The 24,884-nt window shown below is 35.9% G+C and overlaps 1 protein-coding gene across 1 annotated transcript in view; it reads left to right on the top strand.

Annotated features, from left to right (window-relative positions):
• RNF111 (ring finger protein 111) overlaps nucleotides 1-24,884 on the top strand; it is a 79,740-nt gene that overhangs the window by 22,817 nt on the left and 32,039 nt on the right. The window contains 2 exon segments of the mRNA XM_032622849.1: nucleotides 11,611-12,509; nucleotides 22,188-22,314. Coding sequence (XP_032478740.1) covers nucleotides 11,611-12,509; nucleotides 22,188-22,314 — 1,026 coding nt within the window.

The following is a 24,884-nucleotide window of genomic DNA, read 5'->3' as shown; positions in this document are numbered from 1 at the left end:
CAACTTCTTGTACTTTGATTTCAGAAGTGGCAAATGATCATTTTATAAAAAATTCAAACCATGCAGAAATTTGTAACACTAAAGATAAATGCTCCTAACCCAGTGCTCTAAGTCTCCACCTTACAGTTTCAGTCCCAAACTAAGTATATATTTTTCTGTATTTTCCCCATGCATTATAACACTTATTTGCAACCTGCTTTAAAAAAATTATCAGTTTGTACAGAGCCTACCTTATTTATTTATTTATTTTTTTGCGGTACGCGGGCCCCTCACTGTTGTGGCCTCCCCCAACGCGGAGCACAGGCTCCGGACACGCAGGCTCAGCGGCCATGGCTCACGGGCCTAGCTGTTCCGCGGCATGTGGGATCTTCCTGGACTGGGGCACGAACCCGTGTCCCCTGCATCAACCACTGCGCCACCAGGGAAGCCCACCTACCTCATTTTTAAAGGCTGCATAGCAGCTTATTTTATGCATATACCCTGAATTTTTAATTGAAGTATAGTTAGTTTATTTACCATATTTTATTGGTTTCAGGTGTATTGGTTTCATAGTGGTTCAATATTTTTATAGGTTATACTGCATTTAAAGTTATTATAAAATAATGGCTATATTTCCCTGTGTTGTACAATATATCCTTGTAGCTTGTTTATTTTCTTCTTTTTTTTTTTTTTTTTTTTTTTTTTTTTTTGCGGTACGCGGGCCTCTCACTGTTGTGGCCTCTCCCGCTGCGGAGCACAGGCTCCGGACGCGCAGGCTCAGCGGCCATGGCTCACGGGCCCAGCCGCTCCGCAGCGTGTGGGATTTTCCCGGACCAGGGCACGAACCCGCGTCCCCTGCATCGGCAGGCGGACTCCCAACCACTGTGCCACCAGGGAAGCCCTTGTTTATTTTATATGTAGTAGTTTGTGCCTCTTAATCCCCTACTCCTATCTTGCCTCCCCTCCTTCATTCTCCCCACTGGTAACTAGTAGTTTGTTCTCTATATCTGTGAGTCTATTTCCGTTTTATTATATTCATTCATTTGTTTTATTTTTTAGATTCCACATACAAGATGTACCTAATTTTATCTTTGTTATAAAAATTAATGCTTGATTTTAAAAAAGGAAAAAAGTTTGAATTCAAATTTTCCCTTTCACTTCTACCCTCCTCAGTTATACATATAACTGTATCGTTGTTATTTTTAATTAAATGTTGAAATGTTTCAAAATTATTTGAAATTTTCAGTGAACAAAATGATGAGAAACTGAATGTAAACAGTATGAATTTGAATTAATCTTTACATATATGTCTTTAGACTATTAAAAAAATATATGATGTTTTTAAAGGCCCAAGATGTCTATGGTGATGGTATTTATGTTTTATATTTTAAAAATTTGTATCTTCTAATTTGTAACAGAGCCAATTTGGAGTGTTTGCTCATTCAGAAATGAAGTGTCTGTCCACTTACGAGGATTGTGTTGTACAGTTTTGTAGTTTTTTGGATATAAGCCTTTTTTGGTTGATTCTTTCATATTTTCATGATAGAATATATTTAATATAATAGATAATTAGCAATATCTTTATATTTCATGTTGTAATATAAATTCCAAAGTCCAGGCCAGAAATGTTAGATATTTGTGCATTGTACCCTATAATTGTAATACTGCCTTACTAACTAGTTGAAACTGACTGCCAGTTACTCTTCAGGCTTGCCAGGATAGATACACCCTTCATTTTGCTACTGGCCATGATAATAACACAATCATGACTAGAGCAGCAGACTCTATATAATATATTGAACTCCACCCAGTTTGTACTCATAGGAGACCTAAATAGATGCTAGTTGTGTTTTTCTTTGATGACTAATACTTAGGGATTTTAGAGTACTTTAAACAAGACGAACAAGAAAATCATTAAGTTCATTGAGTAATAGAAACCTATTATTAGACAGATATTTAATTTCTCTTTTTCCAAAAGTATAATGTCTAGTATTAGAAATGGGGCAGCTGAAACATCCAGCTCCCCAAACTAATCCTCCATAGTAAAGGAGAGTCTAGAATTATTTGCTTTCATACATTTTGTGCGAAAGAATCTTAGGCCTTTATTTCTGTACTTTAAGGTTCTGCAGGAACAGTCGAGTTTATGCCCTTCTTTGACTCTGAGAACTTCATTTATCTCTAGGTATATAAGGGAAGGCCTTAAACATTGTATGCCTTATATGTGTAACTGTAGAAAAGGAATTAGTAACAGCCATTGTGCCAGGCACTCTGATAGGTACTCTCATTTAACTGTTAAAGCACTTTTACGAGGTAGATACTGTTATTGTCCCAATTTTATAGAGGGGAAACAGTGTTAGTTTAAGTAGTATGCCCTAGGTTACACAGATAGTCAGGGGTAGAGACTTGAACCCAGATTTTTTTAGTACACAAATGAATAACACTTACCTTTGCTTGACTATTTACTCCTTTTTGTCAGTGATCCCACTTAAATGTGGATAATCACCTTCCCTTTCACTCAGTATCCTTTGAGTGTTTTTTTTTCCATAATATTTTCCCAAAGTCCTTAGATTCACTATAGCTTTTTTGATTATTATTGTACTGTCTTTATTTTCTAGCTTCCTAGAATATTTTGGAGATAGAAGATTTCTTTTTTTGAAGTCTTCCTCTTGGTGGTTTGGTTAATCAGCTAGTTCTCTACCCTAAGTCATTTGAGGTCAAGTTTGTACTGGGATGGTGGGGCACAAAAATTCTACATTCACAGAGTAAGCCTTCGATGAAATAATCAACCCATGGGAACTCTAAATGTGAACTAGGTGCTTTCTGTGCTTCTTGGTTCCTTTTTACCCTTTCAGGAGAGATAGTGATCCTGGGCAGACCTCTCATAAGGCAACTTCAAGAGTCTGATAGTTCTAAACTCCATTGTACTGTACCTTCATTCCTTTTAATACCATGAGTAATAATGTCCAGAGCAACATGGAATGGAGGCTGGATATCCCATGTCCACTTCCTCTCAAGTCATTGTCTCTACGGATATCTGTTTAGGTTAAGGAGTAGAGTAAACGTCTCTGGATTTAGGTCTCAATCCTTTCACTCTCCATATAAATCCTTCTTAGTTCACTTACTTTGAAATGCAACCCTAAGACTGACCTGTGACTCTAGCAAATAATAGGATACTCCCTTTTATATCAACACGGAGCCCTCCAGTGAGACTCCCTGTCCTTCCCTTTCTCTACTCAGAGGGTTTCAAGATTTTACTTGGAAAAGTAAGGAGAAATTCTGAGCTGCTTAACATAAAACTATGAACTACAGTATGCTAGAGGACTATAGATAACAGAATTTTTGAAGGTGAAGAGAATTGGAATGCTAGTTTCCCTTATTTTATAGTTGAAGAAAATTTCCCATTAATTTTTGCATAATTGACATGATAGTAGTTGTTTCTTATAGGTCCTGTGTGTCTCTTGTTAAATTTGATACTAGGTATCAAATCTTTTCACCTCTATAGTGAGTGGTTTATTTTTGTTGTTCTGTAATATTTTCTAACTAGCTACTGTTTATTTAAAGGAAAGTCATTGATTTTGGAGTATTATTTTGGTAAACATACATGTACCTGTCCTGTCTTACTGTTTCCAGTGGTTTTCCTGTTCTCATCTGTTAATGTCATTTGCAAATAATGATAAAAAAATCACTTCCTTTTTAAAATTTATGTCCATTCTCTTGTTTGAATGACTTTAGTCTTTCCAGCACAGTGTTATATAATGATTAAAACCATTTTTTCTTCTTGATTTTAGTGAGAATGCCTATAGTGTTTCACCATTAACTATCAGTTGTTTTTCTTTTTTCTTTTTTTTCCCCCTGAGTTGTACAGGGCAAATAAAACATGTATATGACTGAATCCAGCCAATTCTCTGGTTTGAAGATTTATTTATTTATTTATTAAAAATTTATTATTTATTTATTTATTTGGCTGTTCTGGGCCTTAGTTGCAGCATGTGGGCTCCTTAGTTGCAGCATGCAGGGTCTTTAGTTGCAGCATGTGAGATCTTTTAGTTGCAGCATGCGGGATCTAGTTCCCTCACCAGGGATTGAACCTGGGCCCCCTGCGTTGGGAGTGCGGGGTCTTAACCACTGGACTGCCAGGGAAGTCCCTGAAGATTTATTTTTTAACCTTGGACCTTGATGCCCTCAGAGACATTAAAAGTGGTCTCTGCAGACTTTCTGGAAGATGCAACCAGTATTTAATACTGTTTAACACTATTTAATACTTACTATACATTGAGAAGCAGCAATGTAGATCAGGTTTGCCAATTTTATAGAGTAGAAAAATCTCTTATTTCCCTACTGTTCCCTTTTGAGATCAGTTTCTCTACTTTAAGGGCTTATTGGACTCCCAAATATAAGATAAATGTCTTCTGTCGTTCTAGAGCCTCTGTACCTGAAAATTGGGCCATGGTAAATGTTCAAGAAGTCTTAGACATAATTATTACATAATTTTGTTATTACTATTATTCTCATTCTTCATATTCTCCTCTTTCCTATCTAAGTGATTGGTATCATCATATTCTTAGTTACCCAAGCAAAAAATACAGCAGTCATTTTTTACTTTTTTTTTTTTTTTAAAGTTTTTTTTTTTTAAGTGTTTTCAGCCATTCTCTAATGTGGTTTAATTAATTAATTAATTTATTTTTGCTGTGTCGGGTCTTCGTTTCTGTGCGAGGGCTTTCTCCAGCTGTGGCAAACGGGGGCCACTCTTCATCGCGGTGCGCGGGCCTCTCACTATCCCGGCCTCTCCCGTTGCGGAGCACAGGCTCCAGACGCGCAGGCTCACTAGTTGTGGCTCACGGGCCCAGCCGCTCCACGGCACGTGGGATCCTCCCAGACCAGGGCCCGAACCCGCGTCCCCCGCATTAGCAGGCAGACTCTCAACCACTGCGCCACCAGGGAAGCCCCGTTTTTTACTTTTATCCATGCGTTCTTTTACTGATTAATCCAATTTAAAAATATTCACTGAGTGCCTACTATGTGCCAATCACCTGTTTGGTTTTTTTTAACATCTTTATTGGCGTATAATTGCTTTACAATGTTGTGTTAGTTTCTGCTTTATAACAAAGTGAATCAGCTGTACGTATACATATGTTCCCATATCTCTTCCCTCTTACGTCTCCCTCCCACCCTCCCTATCCCACCCCTCTAGGTGGTCACAAAGCACTGAGCTGATCTCCCTGTGTTATGCAGCTGCTTCCCAGTCACCTGTTTTAATTAGTACAAGTCAGGCAGTGAATAGGACAGACAAGGTTTCTGCTTTCTTTGAACTTCCATTCTAGTCAGGGAACTTGTACAATGTACAGTAAATAATGAGATAATTTCATTTAATTGGCAAGTCAATTACTTTACAGAAATCAGGATGTGATATAGAGTGGTGGGGAAAAGAGATTGGTTCTTTTGGATTTTTTTGGTTTTTTTTTTTTTTTTTCGGTACGTGGGCCTCTCACTGCTGTGGCCTCTCCCGTTGCGGAGCACAGGCTCCGGACGCACAGGCCCAGCGGCCATGGCTCACGGGCCCAGCCGCTCTGCGGCATGTGGGATCCTCCCGGACCGGGGCATGAACCTGTGTCCCCTGCATCGGCAGGCGGACTCTCAACCACTGCGCCACCAGGGAAGCCCGAGATTGGTTCTTTAAATGAAGTGTGTGTTAGTCCAGGTCCTTTGAGAAACAGATACCACAACAGGATTAAATGTGTAGGGATTGTTTTGTGTGTGTGTGGTGGTAAATTACACATAATATAAAATTTACTATTTTAACCGTTTTTAAGTATATGGTTTGGCATTAAATACATTCACATTGCTGTACAACCATCATCACCATTCATGTCCAGAACTTTTTTGTACTCTCCAACCGAAACTCTGTACCCATGTAACACTAACTCCCCTTCCCCCTCCCCCTAGTCCCTGGCAACCACCATTCTACTTTCTGTCTTTATGAATTTGACTACTCTATGTACCTTATATAAGTGGACTCATACTATTTGACCTTTTGTGACTGGCTTATTTCACTTAATGTCCTCAAGGTCCGTTCATGTTGTAGCATGTGTCAGAATTTCCTTTTTTTTAAAACTTTTTGTTTTTAGAGCAGTTTTAGGTTTACAACAAAATTGAAAGGGAGGTTTAGAGATTCCTCTTATACTTTCTGCCCCCACGTATGCATAGCCTTCCCCATTATCAATATGTCATCAAAAGATACTTTTCTTTTTTTTTAACCAAGGACGAACCTAAATTGACCCATCGTAATCACTCAAAGGTTCATGGTTTACCTTAGGGTTCACTCTTGGTGTTGTACCTTCTGTGGGTTTAGACAAATGTATAATGGCATATAGTCATCATCATAATATCGGAGTATTTTCACTGCCCTAAAAATCCTCTGTGGTCTACCTATTCATTGTTCCCCCTCCCCCAGCCCCTGCCCTACAACCACTGATCTGCAACCACTGATTTTCTCCATAGTTTTACCTTTTCCAGAATGTTAAATAGTTGAAATCATACACAATGTAGCCTTTTCAGGTTGGCTTCTTTCACTTAATAATAATGCATTTAAGGTACTTCCATGTCTTTTCATCACTTGATAACTTCTTTCTTTTTAGCACTGAATAATATTCAGTTGTCTGGGTAAACCACAGTTTATCCATTAACCTCCTGAAGGATATCTTGGTTCCAAGTTTTGCCAATTATGAATAAAGCTGCTGTAAACATATGTGTGCAGGTTTTTCTGTGGATTCCTTCCTAAATTTCTAAAGCTGAATATTCCGTTGTATGTGTACCACGTTTTGTTTATCCATTCATCTGTCATTGGACACGTAGGATGCTTCCACCTTTTGGCTGTTGTGAATAATGCTGCTATGAACGTGTGTGCGGAAATATCTGTTCAAGTCTCTGCTTTCTTTTAGGTATATACCAGAAATGGAATTGCTAGATCCTACACTAATTCTGTGTTAATTGTTTTAGGAATTGCCATACCCTTTTCCAGAGCTACTGCACCATTTTATGTTCCCACCATCGTAAGGGTTCCAGTTTTTGTGCATCCTTACTGACACTTGCTATTTTGGGTTTTTTTGATAATAGCCTTCCTAATGGGTGTGAAGTGTATCTCATATTTTTGACTTACACTTCCGTAATGGTTAGTGAAGTCATTGAGCATATTTTCATGTGCTTATCGGCACGTGTGCTTATTTCACGTGCTTATTGTATATCTTCTTTGGAAAAATGACTATTCAAGTCCTTAGTTAATTTTTAATTGGGTCGTTTGTTTTTTGTTGTTGTTGAGTTCCAGGAGTTCTTTATATATTTTTCATACCAATCCCTTATCTGATGTATGATTTACAAACATTTTCTCCTATTCTGTAGATTGCCTTTTCACTCTGTTGGTACTGTTCTTTCTTACTAATGGAATTTTCATTATTTGGAATATGTAAAGTATACTGTCTATATTATCTAGCTATAAGTAGTGGTTTTTATAAAGTATTTAAATAATAGGAAAGTATTCTGTCAGGCAATTGATTAAATATTCTTAAACTGGCACAAAGTAAAATAAATATCAGTGAAAGAGAAAAGGTTTAAAACATGCCTGTGGCACAAGTATTAATTTTTTCCATGTAATTATATGAAAGAAGATAAACAGCAAACATATTTCTGTTCATTTTCTGAAAACCTCTAAAACTTTTGTAGAAGATTCAAAATTATCTTATACATTTATTTTAAAATCTTGTTCCTTTAGAGTTCTGTAAAATTAATTATTTAAAAAATTCAAAATTTAAACTATTGTGTTAATCATAAAAAAGTATATTTACCTTTGGTAGTGAAGGTTCATACTAATAATAGTGACTGTTTCTAAACTGTATTACAGTTTAGAAGTACAGTTCCTGAAAGTTGTATTGGTAATCTTAATGGGTTTTTACCCCCCTTATTAAGCTTATACCCTCATATAAGCTTAATTTATAATGTAAATTGCCAAATCCTAACCCTAATTTTTAGTTCTGAAAGTTAGCCTTTTTAGCTGTCGTGCTTTTTTTTTTTTTTTTTGCGGTATGCGGGTCTCTCACTGTTGTGGCCTCTCCCGTTGCGGAGCACAGGCTCCGGTCGCGCAGGCTCAGCGGCCATGGCTCACGGGCCCAGCCGCTCCGCGGCATATGGGATCTTCCCGGACCGGGGCACAAACCCGTGTCCCCTGCATCGGCAGGCGGACTCTCAACCACTGCGCCACCAGCGAAGCCTGCTGTTGTGCTTTTTTTCATGCAAGATTTACTAGTTGTGTATCCTAAACTATCGTCTGTCAGGAGTAAATGGTATGCTGCTGTTATAGCAATAAAATGATTGGATCAAACCAGTACGAAGAGGGACTAGTGTTATGGTTTCAGTATTGAAACACTGTATAATATCAAACCATTCATAATGTGGCCAAGGAGATAGATATATCTAGTGCAAACTTGCCTCCTTTGTAAATTAGGTCAGCCAGTAATTTTTACAGAAATAAAAGACTAGGGCTTCCCCGGTGGCGCAGTGGTTGAGTCTTCCTGCCAATGCAGGGGACGCGGGTTCGTGCCCGGGTCCGGGAGGATCCGACATGCAGCAGAGCGGCTTGGGCCTGTGAGCCATGGCCGCTGGGCCTGCGCGTCCGGAGCCTGTGCTCCACAACGGGAGAGGCCACAGCAGTGAGAGGCCCGCGTACTGCAAAAATAAATAAATAAAATAAAAAATTTTTAAAAAAGAAATAAAAGACTGATTTGAATTTATCAAATAGCAAATAGTTCAGAACATTCTTTATTGATCCTTTGTGTTAATCTTGTTGCTTTTTTAGTTAAAAGAATATAGTATTGGTATTTATTTCTTTACATGACCTTGCTTCTCTTCTTTTTCTTAGTTCAAAATAGAGCATACATTTGTACTCCCCTGGTGGGAACATCTCAGGTTATAAGGATGTTAATATTGCATCTAAGGACTGCATGACAACGCAGAGAACAGTTACTGGTATACAAATGCACATACCACACACCACATTATACACCACCATTCTCCCTTATTCCCTCCCTGCCTTGAATGGGGCAGACAGAATTTACCAAAAACCAGAGCAGAGTTAACCATAAAGAGTTCATTATTTTGGCTTTGGGGCATAAACTGATGGAAAAGAAATTGAGTTTAGTAAATTATGCTATGAATCACTTCTTTGTAAATTCACTTACATATTCCTGGTCTCATAATTTATTTGTTCTTTTGGCAAGTTTTTATTGCCTCTCAGGATCTCCATTACCAAGGCCCAGAGGGTGACTTAGTAATTAAGGATGAGGAGTCTAAGACACTTTTTTTCTTCAGCATATGAAGACTGTTTCCTCAGAGATCCAACTCAGCACAGCTCCTGGGAGACATGACTTCTAGAAGAACCCCAGATTTTTTCAAATGACATGATTTTTTTGATGTGAATCAAAAGACGGGTTCATAATTATCTGATGCCCAGATAATTATGATACTTTACGTCTTGACTTTTTGGCAACAGCTTTATCGAGATATAATTCACATACCATACAAGTCTCTCTTTAAGTGTATTGAACTCAGTGGTTTTCATAATATTCACTGAGTTGAACAACCATCAAAGGAATCTTAAAATTTGTGGGTTTTTTGACCTTTTTTTAACTTAGCATAGTGTTTTTGAGGTTCGTATCATGTTGTAACATGAATCAGTACTTCATTTCTTTTGATTACTGAGTATTAATCCATTTTGTGGATTTATTTTTTCATCAGTTGATGGACATTTATGTTGTTTACACTTTTTGGCTCTTACTAGTGGCTCTAATGGTGTTATGAATATTTGTGTATAAATTTTTGTATGGATGTATGTTTTTATTTCTCTTGGGTGTATACCTTGGAGTGGAAGTGCTGGATCATATGATAACTCTGTGTTTAATCTTTTGAGGAACTGCCAAACTACTTTCCCAAAGTGTATACACCATTTTACATTCCCACCAGCAATGTATGAGGGTTCCATTTTCTTTACTTCCTTGCCAGCACTTGCTGTTATCTGTATTTTTTATTATAGCTATCCTAGTGGGACCAGCTTAAATCATGAATCACATATACCTGTGCCTTATCGTTGTGGCCTGTTTTTTCTTGCATTTAATTATGGTGATCCTTGTGTGACTGGCCACCTCTTACAGTTTCTCATTGCTGTACCCATGTGTTCACCCATCTTTTTGTTCCTCCTTTACTGTGGATCCAGACAGGGCTTGATGACTGATCTTGGATACACCACCACCTGCCCTTGAAGAAGATAGAGGTTTTGATAGCTTCGTATAGAAATAGGTTGTTTCATTTTTTAATTACTGTCATCTGTTCATCTATTTGATAATAGTTATATACTAAAATATATACCTGTGAAGTTGTTTATTCCTGTAAGTTTCATTTGTGGAGAAGAAAAAACTTGCTACTAAATATCTTTTTTATCTCTCTTTTTCGGAAGTGGTTTACAAAGTGCACGTTAAGTACAAAACTATGGTGTTAGAAGTTAAGTTAATGGTTACAGCTCTTGGTGGGTGGAGTGACTGGAAGGGGATTTCTGGAGTGCTGGTTATCTTATGTTTCTTGATCTTGGAGCTAGTTACATAGATGTGTGAGAATTCACCGAGCTATAGACTTAGAGTACATGTGTCTTTGTTATATACTTCAATAAAAACTTAAGTTAAAATTGTTAACATTGTTTAAATCATTTTTAGCACTAGTAAAGGTTTTCATTTGTCATATTAACTACCTTTTAAATAAGTATATTCCATTTTGAGTCATTATATTTACTACCTTAAATTATCACCATTCTTATATGTACATTGAGTTGATGTAGATGCTATAATTTCAAGTCCCCTTGTTCAGCTGCTCATAATTTCAGAGATTTAATGATTTAGGTTCTTAGATTAGCTGTAGAAAGTCTGATTTTATGCTCTGCTGTGTTGCTTTAACTGAATGATCTTCAGCAGTTCAGTTTTGGCTCTGGTCATTCTGTATGTATCTAAAACTTTATGAAATGCAGTAGTTGTGCCTACTGTCTATTGGTGAGTTCAGGTTCTCGTTAGAGACTAGAGTGCTATGAAGGAAAGAACCATGAAAGAGAAGCTATATTTATATTAGTTCGTTGTTTATAGTAATATATCTAACATAGTAACCATATAGATGTACAGAAAGTATTTGATGTAATTATCACTTTAAATTGTGATACCAGGAGAAAACCAGTGTTGACTAATCAAAGTCTTTTGAATTCTAATCTTTTTATCTATTTTTACTATAATAGGTTTTGGAGAAATTGTTTGATTTTGACCAAATATGTTATGCTGCTGAAGTTAGGAAGATACACAGTAAGATCAGTTTTTTGGTTAATAGAAGTTTTGAAGTAGGCTTATGTTCTGTAATCTTTATTTCTAAAAATTGAGTTTTATGGGTAAGAGGTATCAGAGAAAATTGACTCGTTACAGCCATTTTATATTCTGATGAGGAAAAGGCAGTTCTGCCCTATTACAGGGATATTTTCAGTGGAATCTGAGAACTGCTTAAACAGTATAATAAAACACATTAACCATATTTTTAATATCTTATTGTGTCTTTTAGGCCTTCCTTAAAGTTTCCCATGTCTCAATGGACTCCTGAATATAACAAGCTCTATACCTTAAAAGTGGATATGAAGAGTGAGATTCCTTCTGATGCACCAAAGACACAGGAGAGTCTGAAAGGGATCCTCTTGCATCCAGAGCCCATTGGGGCAGCCAGAAGTTTTCCTGCAGGAGTTGAGATGATTAATAGTAAAGTGGGGAATGAATTCTCACATTTGTGTGATGATTCTCAAAAACAAGAGAAGGACATGAATGGTAACCAACAAGAGCAAGAAAAAAGTGTTGTTGTGAGGAAAAAACGCAAAAGCCAGCAGGCTGGCCCTTCATACATGCAAAATTGTGCTAAAGAGAACCAGGGAATATTAGGATTGAGACAACACCTAGAAACACCAAGTGATGAAGATAACGATTCTTCTTTTAGTGATTGTCTTTCTTCTCCTTCATCTAGTCTACATTTTGGAGACTCTGATACTGTGACTTCAGATGAGGATAAAGAAGTCTCTGTAAGACATTCCCAGGCAATTTTGAGTGCTAAAAGTAGAACTCATAGTGCACGGTCCCATAAGTGGCCTCGGACTGAGACAGAATCTGTTTCAGGATTGTTAATGAAAAGACCCTGTTTTCATAGCAGTTCATTAAGGAGACTTCCATGCAGAAAGAGATTTGTGAAAAATAATTCCTCCCAGAGGACACAGAAACAAAAAGAGAGGATATTAATGCAGAGGAAAAAACGAGAAGTGTTAGCCCGAAGAAAATATGCATTGCTCCCCAGTTCTAGTAGTTCTAGTGAGAATGACCTCAGCAGTGAATCCTCTTCCAGCTCATCAACTGAAGGAGAAGAAGATTTGTTTGTTTCTACCAGTGAAAACCACCAAAACAATCCAACTGTTCCCTCAGGTAAAAATTTTGTTTCTTAAGTTTCGGAATAGCACGGAAGCTATTGCATTGTGTTTGTGCTTATTTTCTTCTACGTTTTAGTGATTTCATTGTATTTAGAAGGAATATGAGGCTCTATTAACTTTAATTTTTAAGCCATATAGATAAATTACCAACTGTAGTATTAAACCATGACCCCAATTCTAAGATACAAATTTTAAAAATTTCTAAAATTTTAAATAGAAAATTAAAAAATTTTCTATTTTTCTGGCAAAAATACAGCACGAGGTTTTATTGGGGTTTTTTTTTGGAAAAAGTTTTTATTTTATACATAATCAGATTATATTTTGTGAGTTGTTGATTTATGGTACAGTTTTTTTTCCCATAGTACTTCTTTAGTACGTTTAACTTTTATGAGTGCCTTTTCAGATAGCTGTGTGATGGATTTCTTTCACATTCAACTACAGTAAGAACAATTCTAGTCACTAAAAAAGAACGCTTATTTTTCCTTTAAGTACTCTATTCTTACTGTTTACTCTTCCTTTGTCATGTTCTTTATAACGGAAAAATAATTTCAAGCATTTGAGAGGTAGCTTTTATTCTAATACTGGAACACAAACTTTTAGTCCTGACGGTGCTCAGTAGAGCCTATGATTAATCAGTTAAAAATGAATCGATAGATGATTAGCTTGAGTGCGCCCCTCACCACAGTAAATGTTACATTTAACTAGAATAAGTTCATGTACAGTCTCTGAAGTGTATATATGTTATATTTAACTAGAATAAGTTCATGTACAGTCTCTGAAGTGTATGTTCCATATAAACCATTTTTACAGTTTGTTGTAATTTAAGGTAATTTGATGAAGTGAGCATTGAGTGAAGTCTGAACTGAGGTAAAAGATTAATTTCTTGTGAAAGTGTAAGGAAAGTGGGGCTGGGAGAGCTTTTTAAACGGCTAAGATAATGGTTTCCAATTACTGATACAGCGCTTTCCTAGTCTTTGCCTGATGTCCTGCCTGTTGAGGACAAAGCCTACTTACTTGTCTCCTGTGCAGATATGCCATTTCTCCCTCTTCTCTCCTTCTATGTGGGTCCCTTCCTTTTCCAAGACACCCTTTCCTCTTCCACGTTTATTTTTCTATTCTTGCCAGAACCCTGAAATCAGCAACTTTGTTCTTAATTTTCATCTTAGCTATGGTTAGTTCATTTTTTATTTGTTTTAAAAAGTTAATTGAGATCACCTGCAGCTGAAAGGAGGTTACAGCAACCATTCCCTGAGGTTTCTTGAGAAAGAGGGAGGTGAGAATAGGCATTGTCTTGCTTAATGTCACATTTCACATTTTTCTCAGGTAATAAGAATGTGAAGACTCTAGTTTTGGGAGTAGGAGCAGCAGAGTCCAATTTCTGCTAGAAATTGGTGAGGCAGGATGGTTGGTGATGTAAAGCAGAAGTTCTAAGGACCTGGTATTTGTAGGAAGCATGAGAATAGAGTAAATATAGGCCTGAATCTTTGTTTTTATCTAGGAAGAAAGGAGTTCATATATCCTCAAGTAGTCAAGATAAATGCGAACTCTGTAATTCATTTTTAAATCTTGTTTAGTACTAATTGTAGCACGTGGGTTTTTTAACTGTCTCTCTTGGAAGAATTACATTATTTTCAGACATTATCCTTGTTTGTCTCCGGAAACACAAATCCAAAAGTTGAAGCCAAGTACTCCTGATGTTTTCTGGTTCCTAGATCAGTGTTTTAAACTAGTTTTTTTTTTTAAAACATCTTTATTGGAGTATAGTTGCTTTACAAGGGTGTGTTAGTTTCTGCTTTATAACAAAGTGAATCAGCTATACATATACATATATCCTCATATATCCTCCCTCTTGTGTCTCCCTCCCACCCTCCCTATAAACTAATTTTTAATAATAAAACATTTAAAAAATATTTTAAAAAACCACACACACAAAAATAAAAGTCAGATGTCTTAAAAGTAAGTTACTAATTTATTTGCATATATAAAATGTTGAATAAATGTCAATTTAGAAATATTGCTTATTGGTACCCAGATTTTCTGATAACAGTTTTATTCACACAGGCACCTTAGACTTTGGTGACTTGGTGATTGCTAGAACCACATTTTAAGTCATTAGACAGTTTTTGTTTTGTTTTGTTTTGTTTCGTTTTTGCCGTACGCGGGCCTTTCACTGCTGTGGCCTCTCCCGTTGTGGAGCACAGGCTCCGGACGTGCAGGCTCAGCGGCCATGGTTCACGGGCCCAGCCGCTCCACGGCATATGGGATCTTCCCGGAGTGGGGCACGAACCCGTGTCCCCTGCATCGTCAGGCGGACCCTCAACCACTGCACCACCAGGGAAGCCCATCCCTCACTTTTTTTTTTTTAGTGGAGAATTCAGAACAATTTCTGACATCATACCATTTAATTTGTTTTATATACTACATATTTCCTGCAAACTGGTGGATCTAAAAGCTTGCTTAGATTTAGCAACTCTTCCTTGGTGGTGCTGTGTACTTTCTGTTGCATCGCATGTTAAAATTGATTAGAGGTTTCAGATGGTGTCATCCTGATCCTTCCAGTATAAAGTTCCCCATCAACATTTCATGTAATACTTTCAGCAGCTTTGATGATCTTGCCTAGATCCGTTATTTCATTACGGGTTGCAAAATGCTGACTTTCTATCATTCTGTTACATTTATTAACAGAGGTTATTTCATAAGGAAGAATTCTCCCTGCATCAGCTAATTGTTTACTCTGAAATGAAGGTGATAGAGTAAATGTAAGATGAATGCTTGAGTCTTTACCTTCATTTACCACTTTCAGAATAAACTTTAGCAATATTCAGAGAGGTTTTTCATTTTCAATTATCATTTTGAACTCATGAATTTTAGCATAGTTGATGTGTTGCAGTCTTTTTATTCTTTTTGATGTTCAGATACTTTCATCTTTGGCCAGTGGGAGCATCTTCAAGTTGGTTTGTGTCCTTTTTTTAAAAATTGTATTTATTTTTGGCTGTGTTGGGTCTTCGTTGCTGCGCGCGGGCTTTCTCTCGTTGCGGCGAGCAGGGGATACTCTTCGTTGCTGTGCGTGGACTTCTCATTGTGGTGGCTTCTCTTGTTGCGGAGCATGGACTGTAGGCGCGCGGGCTTCAGTAGTTGCAGCACGTGGGCTCAGTAGCTGTGGCTCGCAGGCTCTAGAACGCAGGCTCAGTAGTTGTGGCACACGGGCTTAGTTGCTTCACGGCATGTGGGATCTTCCCAGAACAGGGCTCGAACCCGTGTCCCCTGCATTGGCAGGCAGGTTCTTAACCACTGCGTCACAAGGGAAGTCCCTGGTTTGTGTCCTTTTGATGCCACTCCACTAGTCTTTGATAACTTCCTTACTCTCTGATGTAACAAGATAGTCCAGATTCATCCTTTACATTTCCTGTTCCAAACCTGGAACCAGTCATTCCAAGCACTCCTGATTTCCTTTTATTGAGAAGTGATAGTTAGAAGCTATCCACTGGGAACGAAAGTGCTCATTGTTCTACTGGGTTATCATTGCTTTTTGTCTTTCTTAATGGACAGAGTTAGGAATGTAAAGATTTTAGAAAGATAAATAATTAATTCATATGACTATTTCCATTGAAAATTTAGGATTAGGGTTTTTATGTAAGCTTGTGTTTTATTTTTGGATCTCTTTACTATCACATTGAAAATCTGGATTCTTAACACTATTAATTACTTTTTTATTCTATACAAACTATAAATACATAGACATAAGTGAACACTCATAAAGGAATGTAAATGAAAATCTCTACAATTATTATTAACAGTAATTCTATTGAATATAATAAAAGATTTTTCTGTGTGGTTCCTTTTTTGCCCTTGGCTGGTTTTCTGTGTGGTTATGCCACCAATTTAATATGCATTTAGGATCATTTGTTTTGTGGTTGTTGCAAAGGATTTTGTTTTGTTTTTTAACAGATTTGTAAAAATTGTTTAGTTTTGCTTTTTAATTATGTGAAATATTTACCTGGTTCCAAAGTCAAAACTTTTAAACAAGATATATTCATTGAGGTCTAGTTTTCCACCTCTGCCCTCTCTTCCTATCTTTTTCTTGTGGGATCTTCCCGGACCAGGGATTGAACCCGTGTCCTCTGCATTGGCAGGCGGATTCTCAACCACTGTGCCACCAGGGAAGCCCCCTAGTTTCGTATCTTGCAGGGAATGTTTTACAGGTGTTTTTTTTTGTTGTTTTTTTAACAGCTTCATTGAGGTATAATTTACCTACCATAAAATTCATCCATTTTAAGTATACAATTCAGTGATTTTTAGTAAATTCAGAGCTGTGCAGCCATTACTGCAGTACAGTTTCAGAACATTTCCATTAATCCCCAAAGATCCTGGATCCCTGTTTGTTTATAGTTAATCCCTGTCCTGCCCTCACTTCCACATACAGCCTCTAATCTGTTGCTGTCTGTATAGACTCGCTTTTTCTGGACATTTCATATAAATGAAATCATATAATAGGTGGTCTTTTGTGTCTGGCTTCTTTCACTTAGCATAGTGTTTTTGAGGTTCATCCATGGCGTAGCAGATATCAGTACTTAGTTTCATTTCATTTTAATTTAATTCTATTCTGTTCTACTTATTTTATTATTTAGTTCCTTTATAGTATTCCATTGTATGGATTTGTTTACCATTAGTCAGGTGATGGACATTTAATTGTTTTTAGTATTTGACCATTGTGAATAATGCTGCTATGAGCCTTTGGGTACATATTCTTTGTGTATGTATATGTTTTCGTTTCTGTTGGATAGATACCCAACAGAAGAGTCCCAAAGAAGAGTCAAAGCTGTTAAAACTTCAGTCACTTTTGTGACTGCAAAAGACAGGAGCAGTAGCGTAACAGGAAGATTCTTTTGATAGTAATTAGCACCAACTTGTTGAGTAGTTACGGCATGGTGATATACTTCATGTAAAGAGCCTGAGTTTAGAATTGAAATTAGGTGTTAATTCCAAGTGTTGCTCATGTTTGCTTGACAAGTCGTTTAAACTTTCTAAGTTTCAGTTTCTTCATGGAGCTAGACATGCAGAATATTATACATGGGACAAAGTATGTGCTCACATATTGGAAGCTATTCTTGTTATTGGCATCATACCAGACTTAAGGCACAGGGGGACCAGAATAATCAATGATTTTGGGGGGTTCTTGAAGACCCCTGTCAGAGAAACCATTGTTTTTGTTACCATTGTTACACTACCCAGGTTATTACATTTTATTTTTCTCATGATGTATTAATACATTATTGACAGGGGGATTTTTGCTGAAACTACATCTCCAGTCAAAAATGTGTTAAAAAGTACAAGCAAAATAAGTACAAGCAAAATAAGTAATCTTAAAAGAAATAGCTAAATCACCTGCAGTCCCATCACTCTTAGCTGCACTCAAGTCTCTCATCCTTTAATATTTCTACATGTAAATGACATGAAAATGAAATTGGCCCAATAAGAAGTGACCTATTGTCTTGATTTTTTAAAAGCTGTATTAAGGTTAACGTCATAATTTTAGGAATATTTCCTTTAAATAGTGTTTTAAATAATAGTCATTCTAAAGATGCCCAAATCTTGCCTAATTGTGATTATTATTTAGTTACATGATTTTTATGTATTATGTTCAAGTTATGCTTATAAAGATTCTTTTTAGAAAAATGTTTAAGCAATAGAGTAACAGTGCCTAAATGAGTTATTTATATAACATTTAGTTATAAATCTCTGAGTTCATAAAAAATTATATAAATTGAATTTTAATGCATTAGCAAAGCTAGATTTGTATCATTTATCATTGGAACTTCAAAATGTTACATTTATATTTGACTTTGCATAACTGTGTAAAAGGTGTTTAATAATGTTAGGTGATTTTTTTTTTTACAGGCTTGTAAAGAAATTTCATGTATACATGTATGGAGAAAAATCACTAATAGAGCCGATATATAGATGTAGCTTTTCTCCATGTAAAGTGGTAATGTCCAGTTGGTGGGTTAAAATAAGAGAGGTTTTTTTTTTAAAAAAAAAAATCCATGGTCTTTTATTTTTATATATAATGCTTTTAGTTTTAAATATATGATTTCCTGTGTACGCTTACCTTAAGCTGCATCGTGTATGTGATTATGAAGAATTAGAAAAGTAATTTGGAAATTGAATCGATAATATTATTTTAAATAGCCACTGAGTGCTGCTATTTTGTTTTTCTCTGCCTATATTTATGCTGTTAAAAATACATTTGACCTGAACATGTGTATGTGTGTAATCTTTAGAACTTAGAAACTACTTAAAACACTTTGCACATAATTTTTAAATCTTAATTTTTTTCTATTTAATGGATAGAACAATTTGTAAGTATTCCAAAATAGAAATATTATGGAATTTTTTTTTTTTTGCGGTACGCGGTCCTCTCACTGTTGTGACCTCTCCCGTTGCGGAGCACAGGCTCCGGACGCGCAGGCTCAGCGGTCATGGTTTACGGGCCCAGCCGCTCCGCGGCACGTGGGATCCTCCCGGATCGGGGCACGAACCCGTGTCTCCTGCACCGGCAGGCGGACCCTCAACCACTGCGCCACCAGGGAAGCCCTAGAATATTTTAAAAATAACTATTTCTCCAATCAGATCACCTTTTATTGCCTCTGTGATTTACCAGTGCCTTCCTTGTTATCCTCTTTGGAGTATCAGAGAGCATGTTATAGATCTTTGTCATGGGCTTGTAACCTCCTCCAGATAGTGGCCAGCTTTTGAAATAGTGCAGATATTTGATGATGTTGAGGTATATTAGAGATGAAATTCCAGGTTGTCTAGGAATGGTGCCTCGGGTGAAGGAATGTAGACTGCGTAAATTCCACAGTGAGAAGAAAGTGGAGCCATTTGTTGTCATTGTGCTAAGCAAGAGTTCTGTAAGAGTTGGATAAAAATGAATATATGGTATCAATGGAATGCCACCGTGCTAGTAGAAAATGTAATGAAGAAAGGGAGCATGTTTACAACAGCAGCAAAGAGAATAAAGAGTGTAAGAATAATCTCAATAGGAGTATATTTAGCTTCTTTGAAGAAAATTATGTAGCTTTATAGAGAGTTACAATTATAATCAAACCAAACCCTCACTTTTTCTACAGGTTTATAAATATGATATTGGACAGATATGTTCTTGGATGAAAGTGTGTATATTATAGAGATATCAGGGCTTTGTTAGTGATGCTTAATGCCAATCCAGTCCAAATCTCAAGAATTTTTCTCTCCCCTTGATTTTATAATCCTGAAGAATAATTAGAAAAACCTGAATCTACTAAGTATCAAAATAGAATTATTCCAGTTTTTCAACAAATAGTGTTGGGACAGTTATGGATCTACATGCTAAAAAGGTGAATTTAGACCTTTTATATCATGTCAGACACAGAAATTAACAAAATGGATCACAGACTTAAATGTAAGAGCTAAATTATATAACTTCTAGAAGAAACATACAAATTCTTAGTCACCTTTGGTTATGCAGAGATTTCTTTAAAGGTCACCAAAAACATGATACATTAAAGAAATAGCTGATTTGGGCTTCATCAAAATGAAAGACTTGTATGTTTCATAAGACACCATTAAGAAAATGAAAAGAATATATACTACTGTATATACTACTATACATGCAGTAGAACAGCTATAGTAAAAAAGAGATGGTAACAATTAGTGGCGAAGATGTAGAGAAAATGGAGCCCCATTTTCCTGGTGGGAATGTAAAACTGAACAGTCACTTAGGAAAACAATTTGGCACTTCATTAAAATGCTAAACATAAATTTTCCATAGTATTTAGAAATTACATTCCTAAGTATTTACCCAAGAAAAATGAAAGTACATGTATGCCTGAAGTACGTGTATTTATTTGTAATAGCCAAAAGTGAGAAAAATTCAGATATCCATCAACAGAAGAATGGATGAACAAACTGTGATGTATTCATATGATAGGATACTGCCCAGCAGTAAAAAAGAATGAACTATTGATACACACAACATGAATAAATCGCAAAATAAGTACACTCAGTGAAATAAGCCAGATATGAAAGGATATGTAATGTATTACTCCATTTATATTGAGCTCTTGAAAATACAGATCAATCCATAATGACAGAAAGCATGTTAGTTGTTGTAGGGATGTAGGGATGGGGTTAGAGGGACAATGATTGACTGAAATAGGGCATGTGGGATCTTCTTAGGGTGTTGGAAATGTTCTAAAGCTGGATTGAGGTGGTGTCTATGCTCCATAAACACACTAAAATCAGTGAAATGTACACTTAAAGTGGGTGAAATTTTAAGCTCTCAATATTCTTATTATGGGAAAATTCTTATCACAAGATATTACTTGTAAACTGTTGTCTGATCTTTACATTGACAGGTGATAGTAATGAAGAGAGAAGAATGTTTTAAAAAAAGACATTTTAGCCCTAGATTTGTGGAAAATATAGCAAGAGAAGAAATGGAACATAACTTTTCTTTTTTTGTTGTTTACTTGACCATTTTAAAGTATGCAGTTCAGTAGTTTTAAGAATATTCACGTTGTTGTGAAACAGATCTCCAGAACTTTTTCTTCTTGCAATCTGAAAGTCCATACCCATTAAACAACTCCCTTTTCCTTCCGCCTCACAGGTCTGGTAACCACCATTCCACTTTCCCTAGGAATTTGACTACTTTAGATGCCTCACATAAGTGAAATCATACAGTGTTATTTTGTGACTGGGTTATTTCACTGAGCAGGGCCAGATTCTATTTATAATCTTATCTAATGCCATAAGTAAAAATTAGTTCTAGGTGAAGTAAATATTAAGGAAACACATTGCACCAAATATAGTAATGTACCAACTTCTAGATGAGTGAGCACTTTCTGAACTTGGAATACTTTAGAAAAGAACACGTACAAAAAAATTACAGATTTTGTAGCACAAAACTGAAAAGCTACTGTGTTTTTCTTAAAAGAATACCATATTACATAAATTAAAAAACCTTGAAGAAAACTTACAGAGAGTGTGGTGTCTTCATTTCAGATATTAAAGGGTTGATATCTTATAGAATGTGAATATCTTACATAAGATCTTAAATCAGTACTTTTAGATATTACAGTATTAATATCTTTATATAAGATTATACAAATTCTTATGGAAACTACTAAAAGTTTGTAAGGAACAAACAAAAATCATAAGAGGAAACAAATGTGCAAATTAAGAGAGTAAGTACTGTTTTCACTTTGCATAGTGAGCTCTCGTTTTAAAAACTTTGATTTGACAGATGAATTTTACTTTTGTAATGAATTTCAGTCTTCAAAGTCAAAATAAAAATTTTGTCTTTAAGTTAGCTGACAGGCATATGCTCTTTATTTTTTTAATTGAAGTATAGTTGATTTACAACGTTGTGTTAATTTCTGCAAAGTGATTCAGTTTTATATATATATACATTCTTTTTTTGTATTCAGTTAAACATATATATACAAAGTGATTCAGTTATACATATATATATATATATATATATATATATATACACATCCTTTTTTTTTTTTTTTTAGTATTCTCTTCCATTGTGGTTTATCATAGGATACCGAATATAGTTCCTTGTGCTGTATAGTAGGACCTTGTTGTTTATCCCATATGCCCTTTAAATGTTTTTTCTTTTTGTTTCCAGGAAATATTGATGAAGATGTTGTGGTGATAGAAGCTTCCTCCACTCCCCAGATCACTGCCAATGAAGAAATTAATGTTACCTCAACTGACAGTGAAGTGGAGATAGTAACAGTTGGGGAAAGCTATCGGTAAGATTTTAATTCCTGGTTGTATATTTGAAGTTTTAGATGTAAATGTTTAGACCCATTTGTGCTGCAGATATTTGCATTTTTTTACTTTTTTTTTCTTTACCTAGTTTTAGTGTGTGTATACCAACCAGATTAGTGGTTGTCAAACCAGACTGTATTAGATTCATCTGGGAAGATGATAAAATATATATTATTGCCTGGATCATAGCCCAGACCAGCTGAACCAGAATCTTAGGAATCAGTACTTTTTTAAGCACCCCAAGTATACAGTGAGTGTTGAGTCATTGCTCTAGATAAACATCAGTTTTACTTGGTGTTTTATAAAATTGAATTTGTTTTATGATTCAGAAAGTTCACAAACTTCTCTGAAATTTAGATGTGAATAGTACATAAGTATTGGGAATGATATTGGTATCTCATTAATACCAGTGATGTTTATGCTATTTTGGTAGGACAACTTAGTATAAAACATAGTTTTTGGATTTTTTTGTCCTTCACTCAATAATTTTATATAAGCCCTGTAGTAAAAAATGAATGATATATCCTCATTTGTTTTGATAAATAACTGGAAATGACATTGCCCTTTTGAGAATCACTTTGACGGAAAAAAAAACGAGAGAGAGACCCTAACACAATTCATTTTGTGCTTTAGATGATTACAAATACTGGTAAAGGAAGCAGTGAAGTACTCTTCTCTTTCGTCTGATACACCAAACTGTGGATGAATCTTAATTTTTGTGTTGGAATGAATTTAGAAATGCATTTGCTTATTGTATTTTAATTTGTTATTGATTTAAGAAAAAAGCATTCTTATTTTGGAAGCATGTTACAATCATACCTAGAATGTGCTTCTTTACTTGCCACTTTCCCATTGGAGTACTACTTCTAATGGCATGGAAGAGAGCACTCTATAATATATCCCTGTTTAAGTTTTAAATGATTTTCCCAGACTCCGAGGAAAATTGATACTCCACAGTACGTGCCACAGTTATTCTGTGACTGTCCATAGTGGTTGGTACAACGCTGACTCAGTTTTTATGAGCTATAACAATTGTTGAAACTAAGGACCTGTTTTTTCGTGGAACTGGAGAGCTTTCTTTTCATGTAGATGCTTAAATGTTCAAGCAGATGCGTTTACATAGTGATAGACAGTGCTCTTGGAAAAGACACACAGTGCTCATTAGCCGTATTTATTTTCCTTATGGTTACCTAGAATATTAACTTTGTCACTTTAGCTGGCTCTTGGCCCTTCCTGTTCAAGAGAGAATGTATCTGTGTTTCAGATCCCTTTGTGTCAAGATTTGACAGTTGCCACTAATTATAGGGGCGACTAAGGCCTCTGTGAAACTGTTCCTCATACATCAAGTTTTTTGCTGGTACTTTACTCAGCATTATATTTGGAGTTAGGACATCCTGTGAAGTTTTCACAGAAGTGCTGCATAGTGGACGTGGAAGTTTCTGCAGCTGTTAACAGCGTCTAAGAAATAATAGACTACTCAGTCTCTCATCAAAGACTTGGTTTCTCAAGAATTTTAAATGGTGATCATTCTTATCTAAAACCATTTCAGCTTGAAATATTTGTTTACCTTCATGCCTTAATCTATACAATTCTTGCTGGAACACACGGTCTTTTTTTAAAACTCTGTCTCAGGATTTAACCTCTGTACTCCTGTTACTTGAAAACTTAATTTTAGAATTTGAACTTCTTTCTAAACTTTTAGGCTCTGTAATTGCTGAGGCCATTGTCAGCTCAGTTTGAACTTTGGAGTTCTCTTCTGAGTGGTCAAGCTTATACGATGACTGCATGTTAGTGGATCTGGCTCACTTTTTCCATACATAGTGACAATAAGCTTATAGGCAGTTTTACATTCAGTTTGGGCAGGAGAAAAAACCAACTTTGTAAGCCCCATCTTTCTAAAACATATTTATCTTTTTCTCCTTGAAGCCTGAGGACTGCATATTCTACATACTATCCCTCTGTACCCTTAGTCCAGATCATTACAGTGAATCCTTTAAGAATTTTTTTAAAATAAAAATATATGCTGTAAGTAATTTAGTACAATACACATAATTTAAAAGATGATAAAAGCATTCGGTGTTGAGGGTTTGTGATTATATGCCTTTAAAGCCTAAAGCAGCTCAAACGATGATGTTTCTTATAGTAAACTAGCTACAACTATCCGTACCTCTCCTGATGGCAAGAACTCTCTCTGGTGCTTTGAATCTCTTTTAGACAGTCCCAGAAACTTAGCTTGGGTGGGGACTCCCAAAGCCATGCTTTGCAGATCCAATCTAAACTAAACATAGAAGATCATGTGAACGTTAAATGTTTAGGGTGTTGATATTTTTGTTACTAAACCTGTGGTGAATAATTTTAGGTATTAACATAAAATGTAAATAATTGATTATAACCCAGGTGAATATTCAAAGTAAACATTGAAAAGGGAGCAGCATTCTTGAAACAGAATCCTGTATTTTACACCAGTGATTGGTCTAACATATCAATTTTCATTTTCTGAGGTCAGTTGATTGGTGAACATTTGTTGAACATTTAATTCAGCAGATGTTTA

This window comes from Phocoena sinus, chromosome 2, assembly GCF_008692025.1.
Source record: "Phocoena sinus isolate mPhoSin1 chromosome 2, mPhoSin1.pri, whole genome shotgun sequence".
Lineage (NCBI taxonomy): Eukaryota > Metazoa > Chordata > Mammalia > Artiodactyla > Phocoenidae > Phocoena > Phocoena sinus.
Note: the sequence above shows the minus strand (reverse complement) of the source record. Positions and strands in the feature narration are given on the sequence as shown.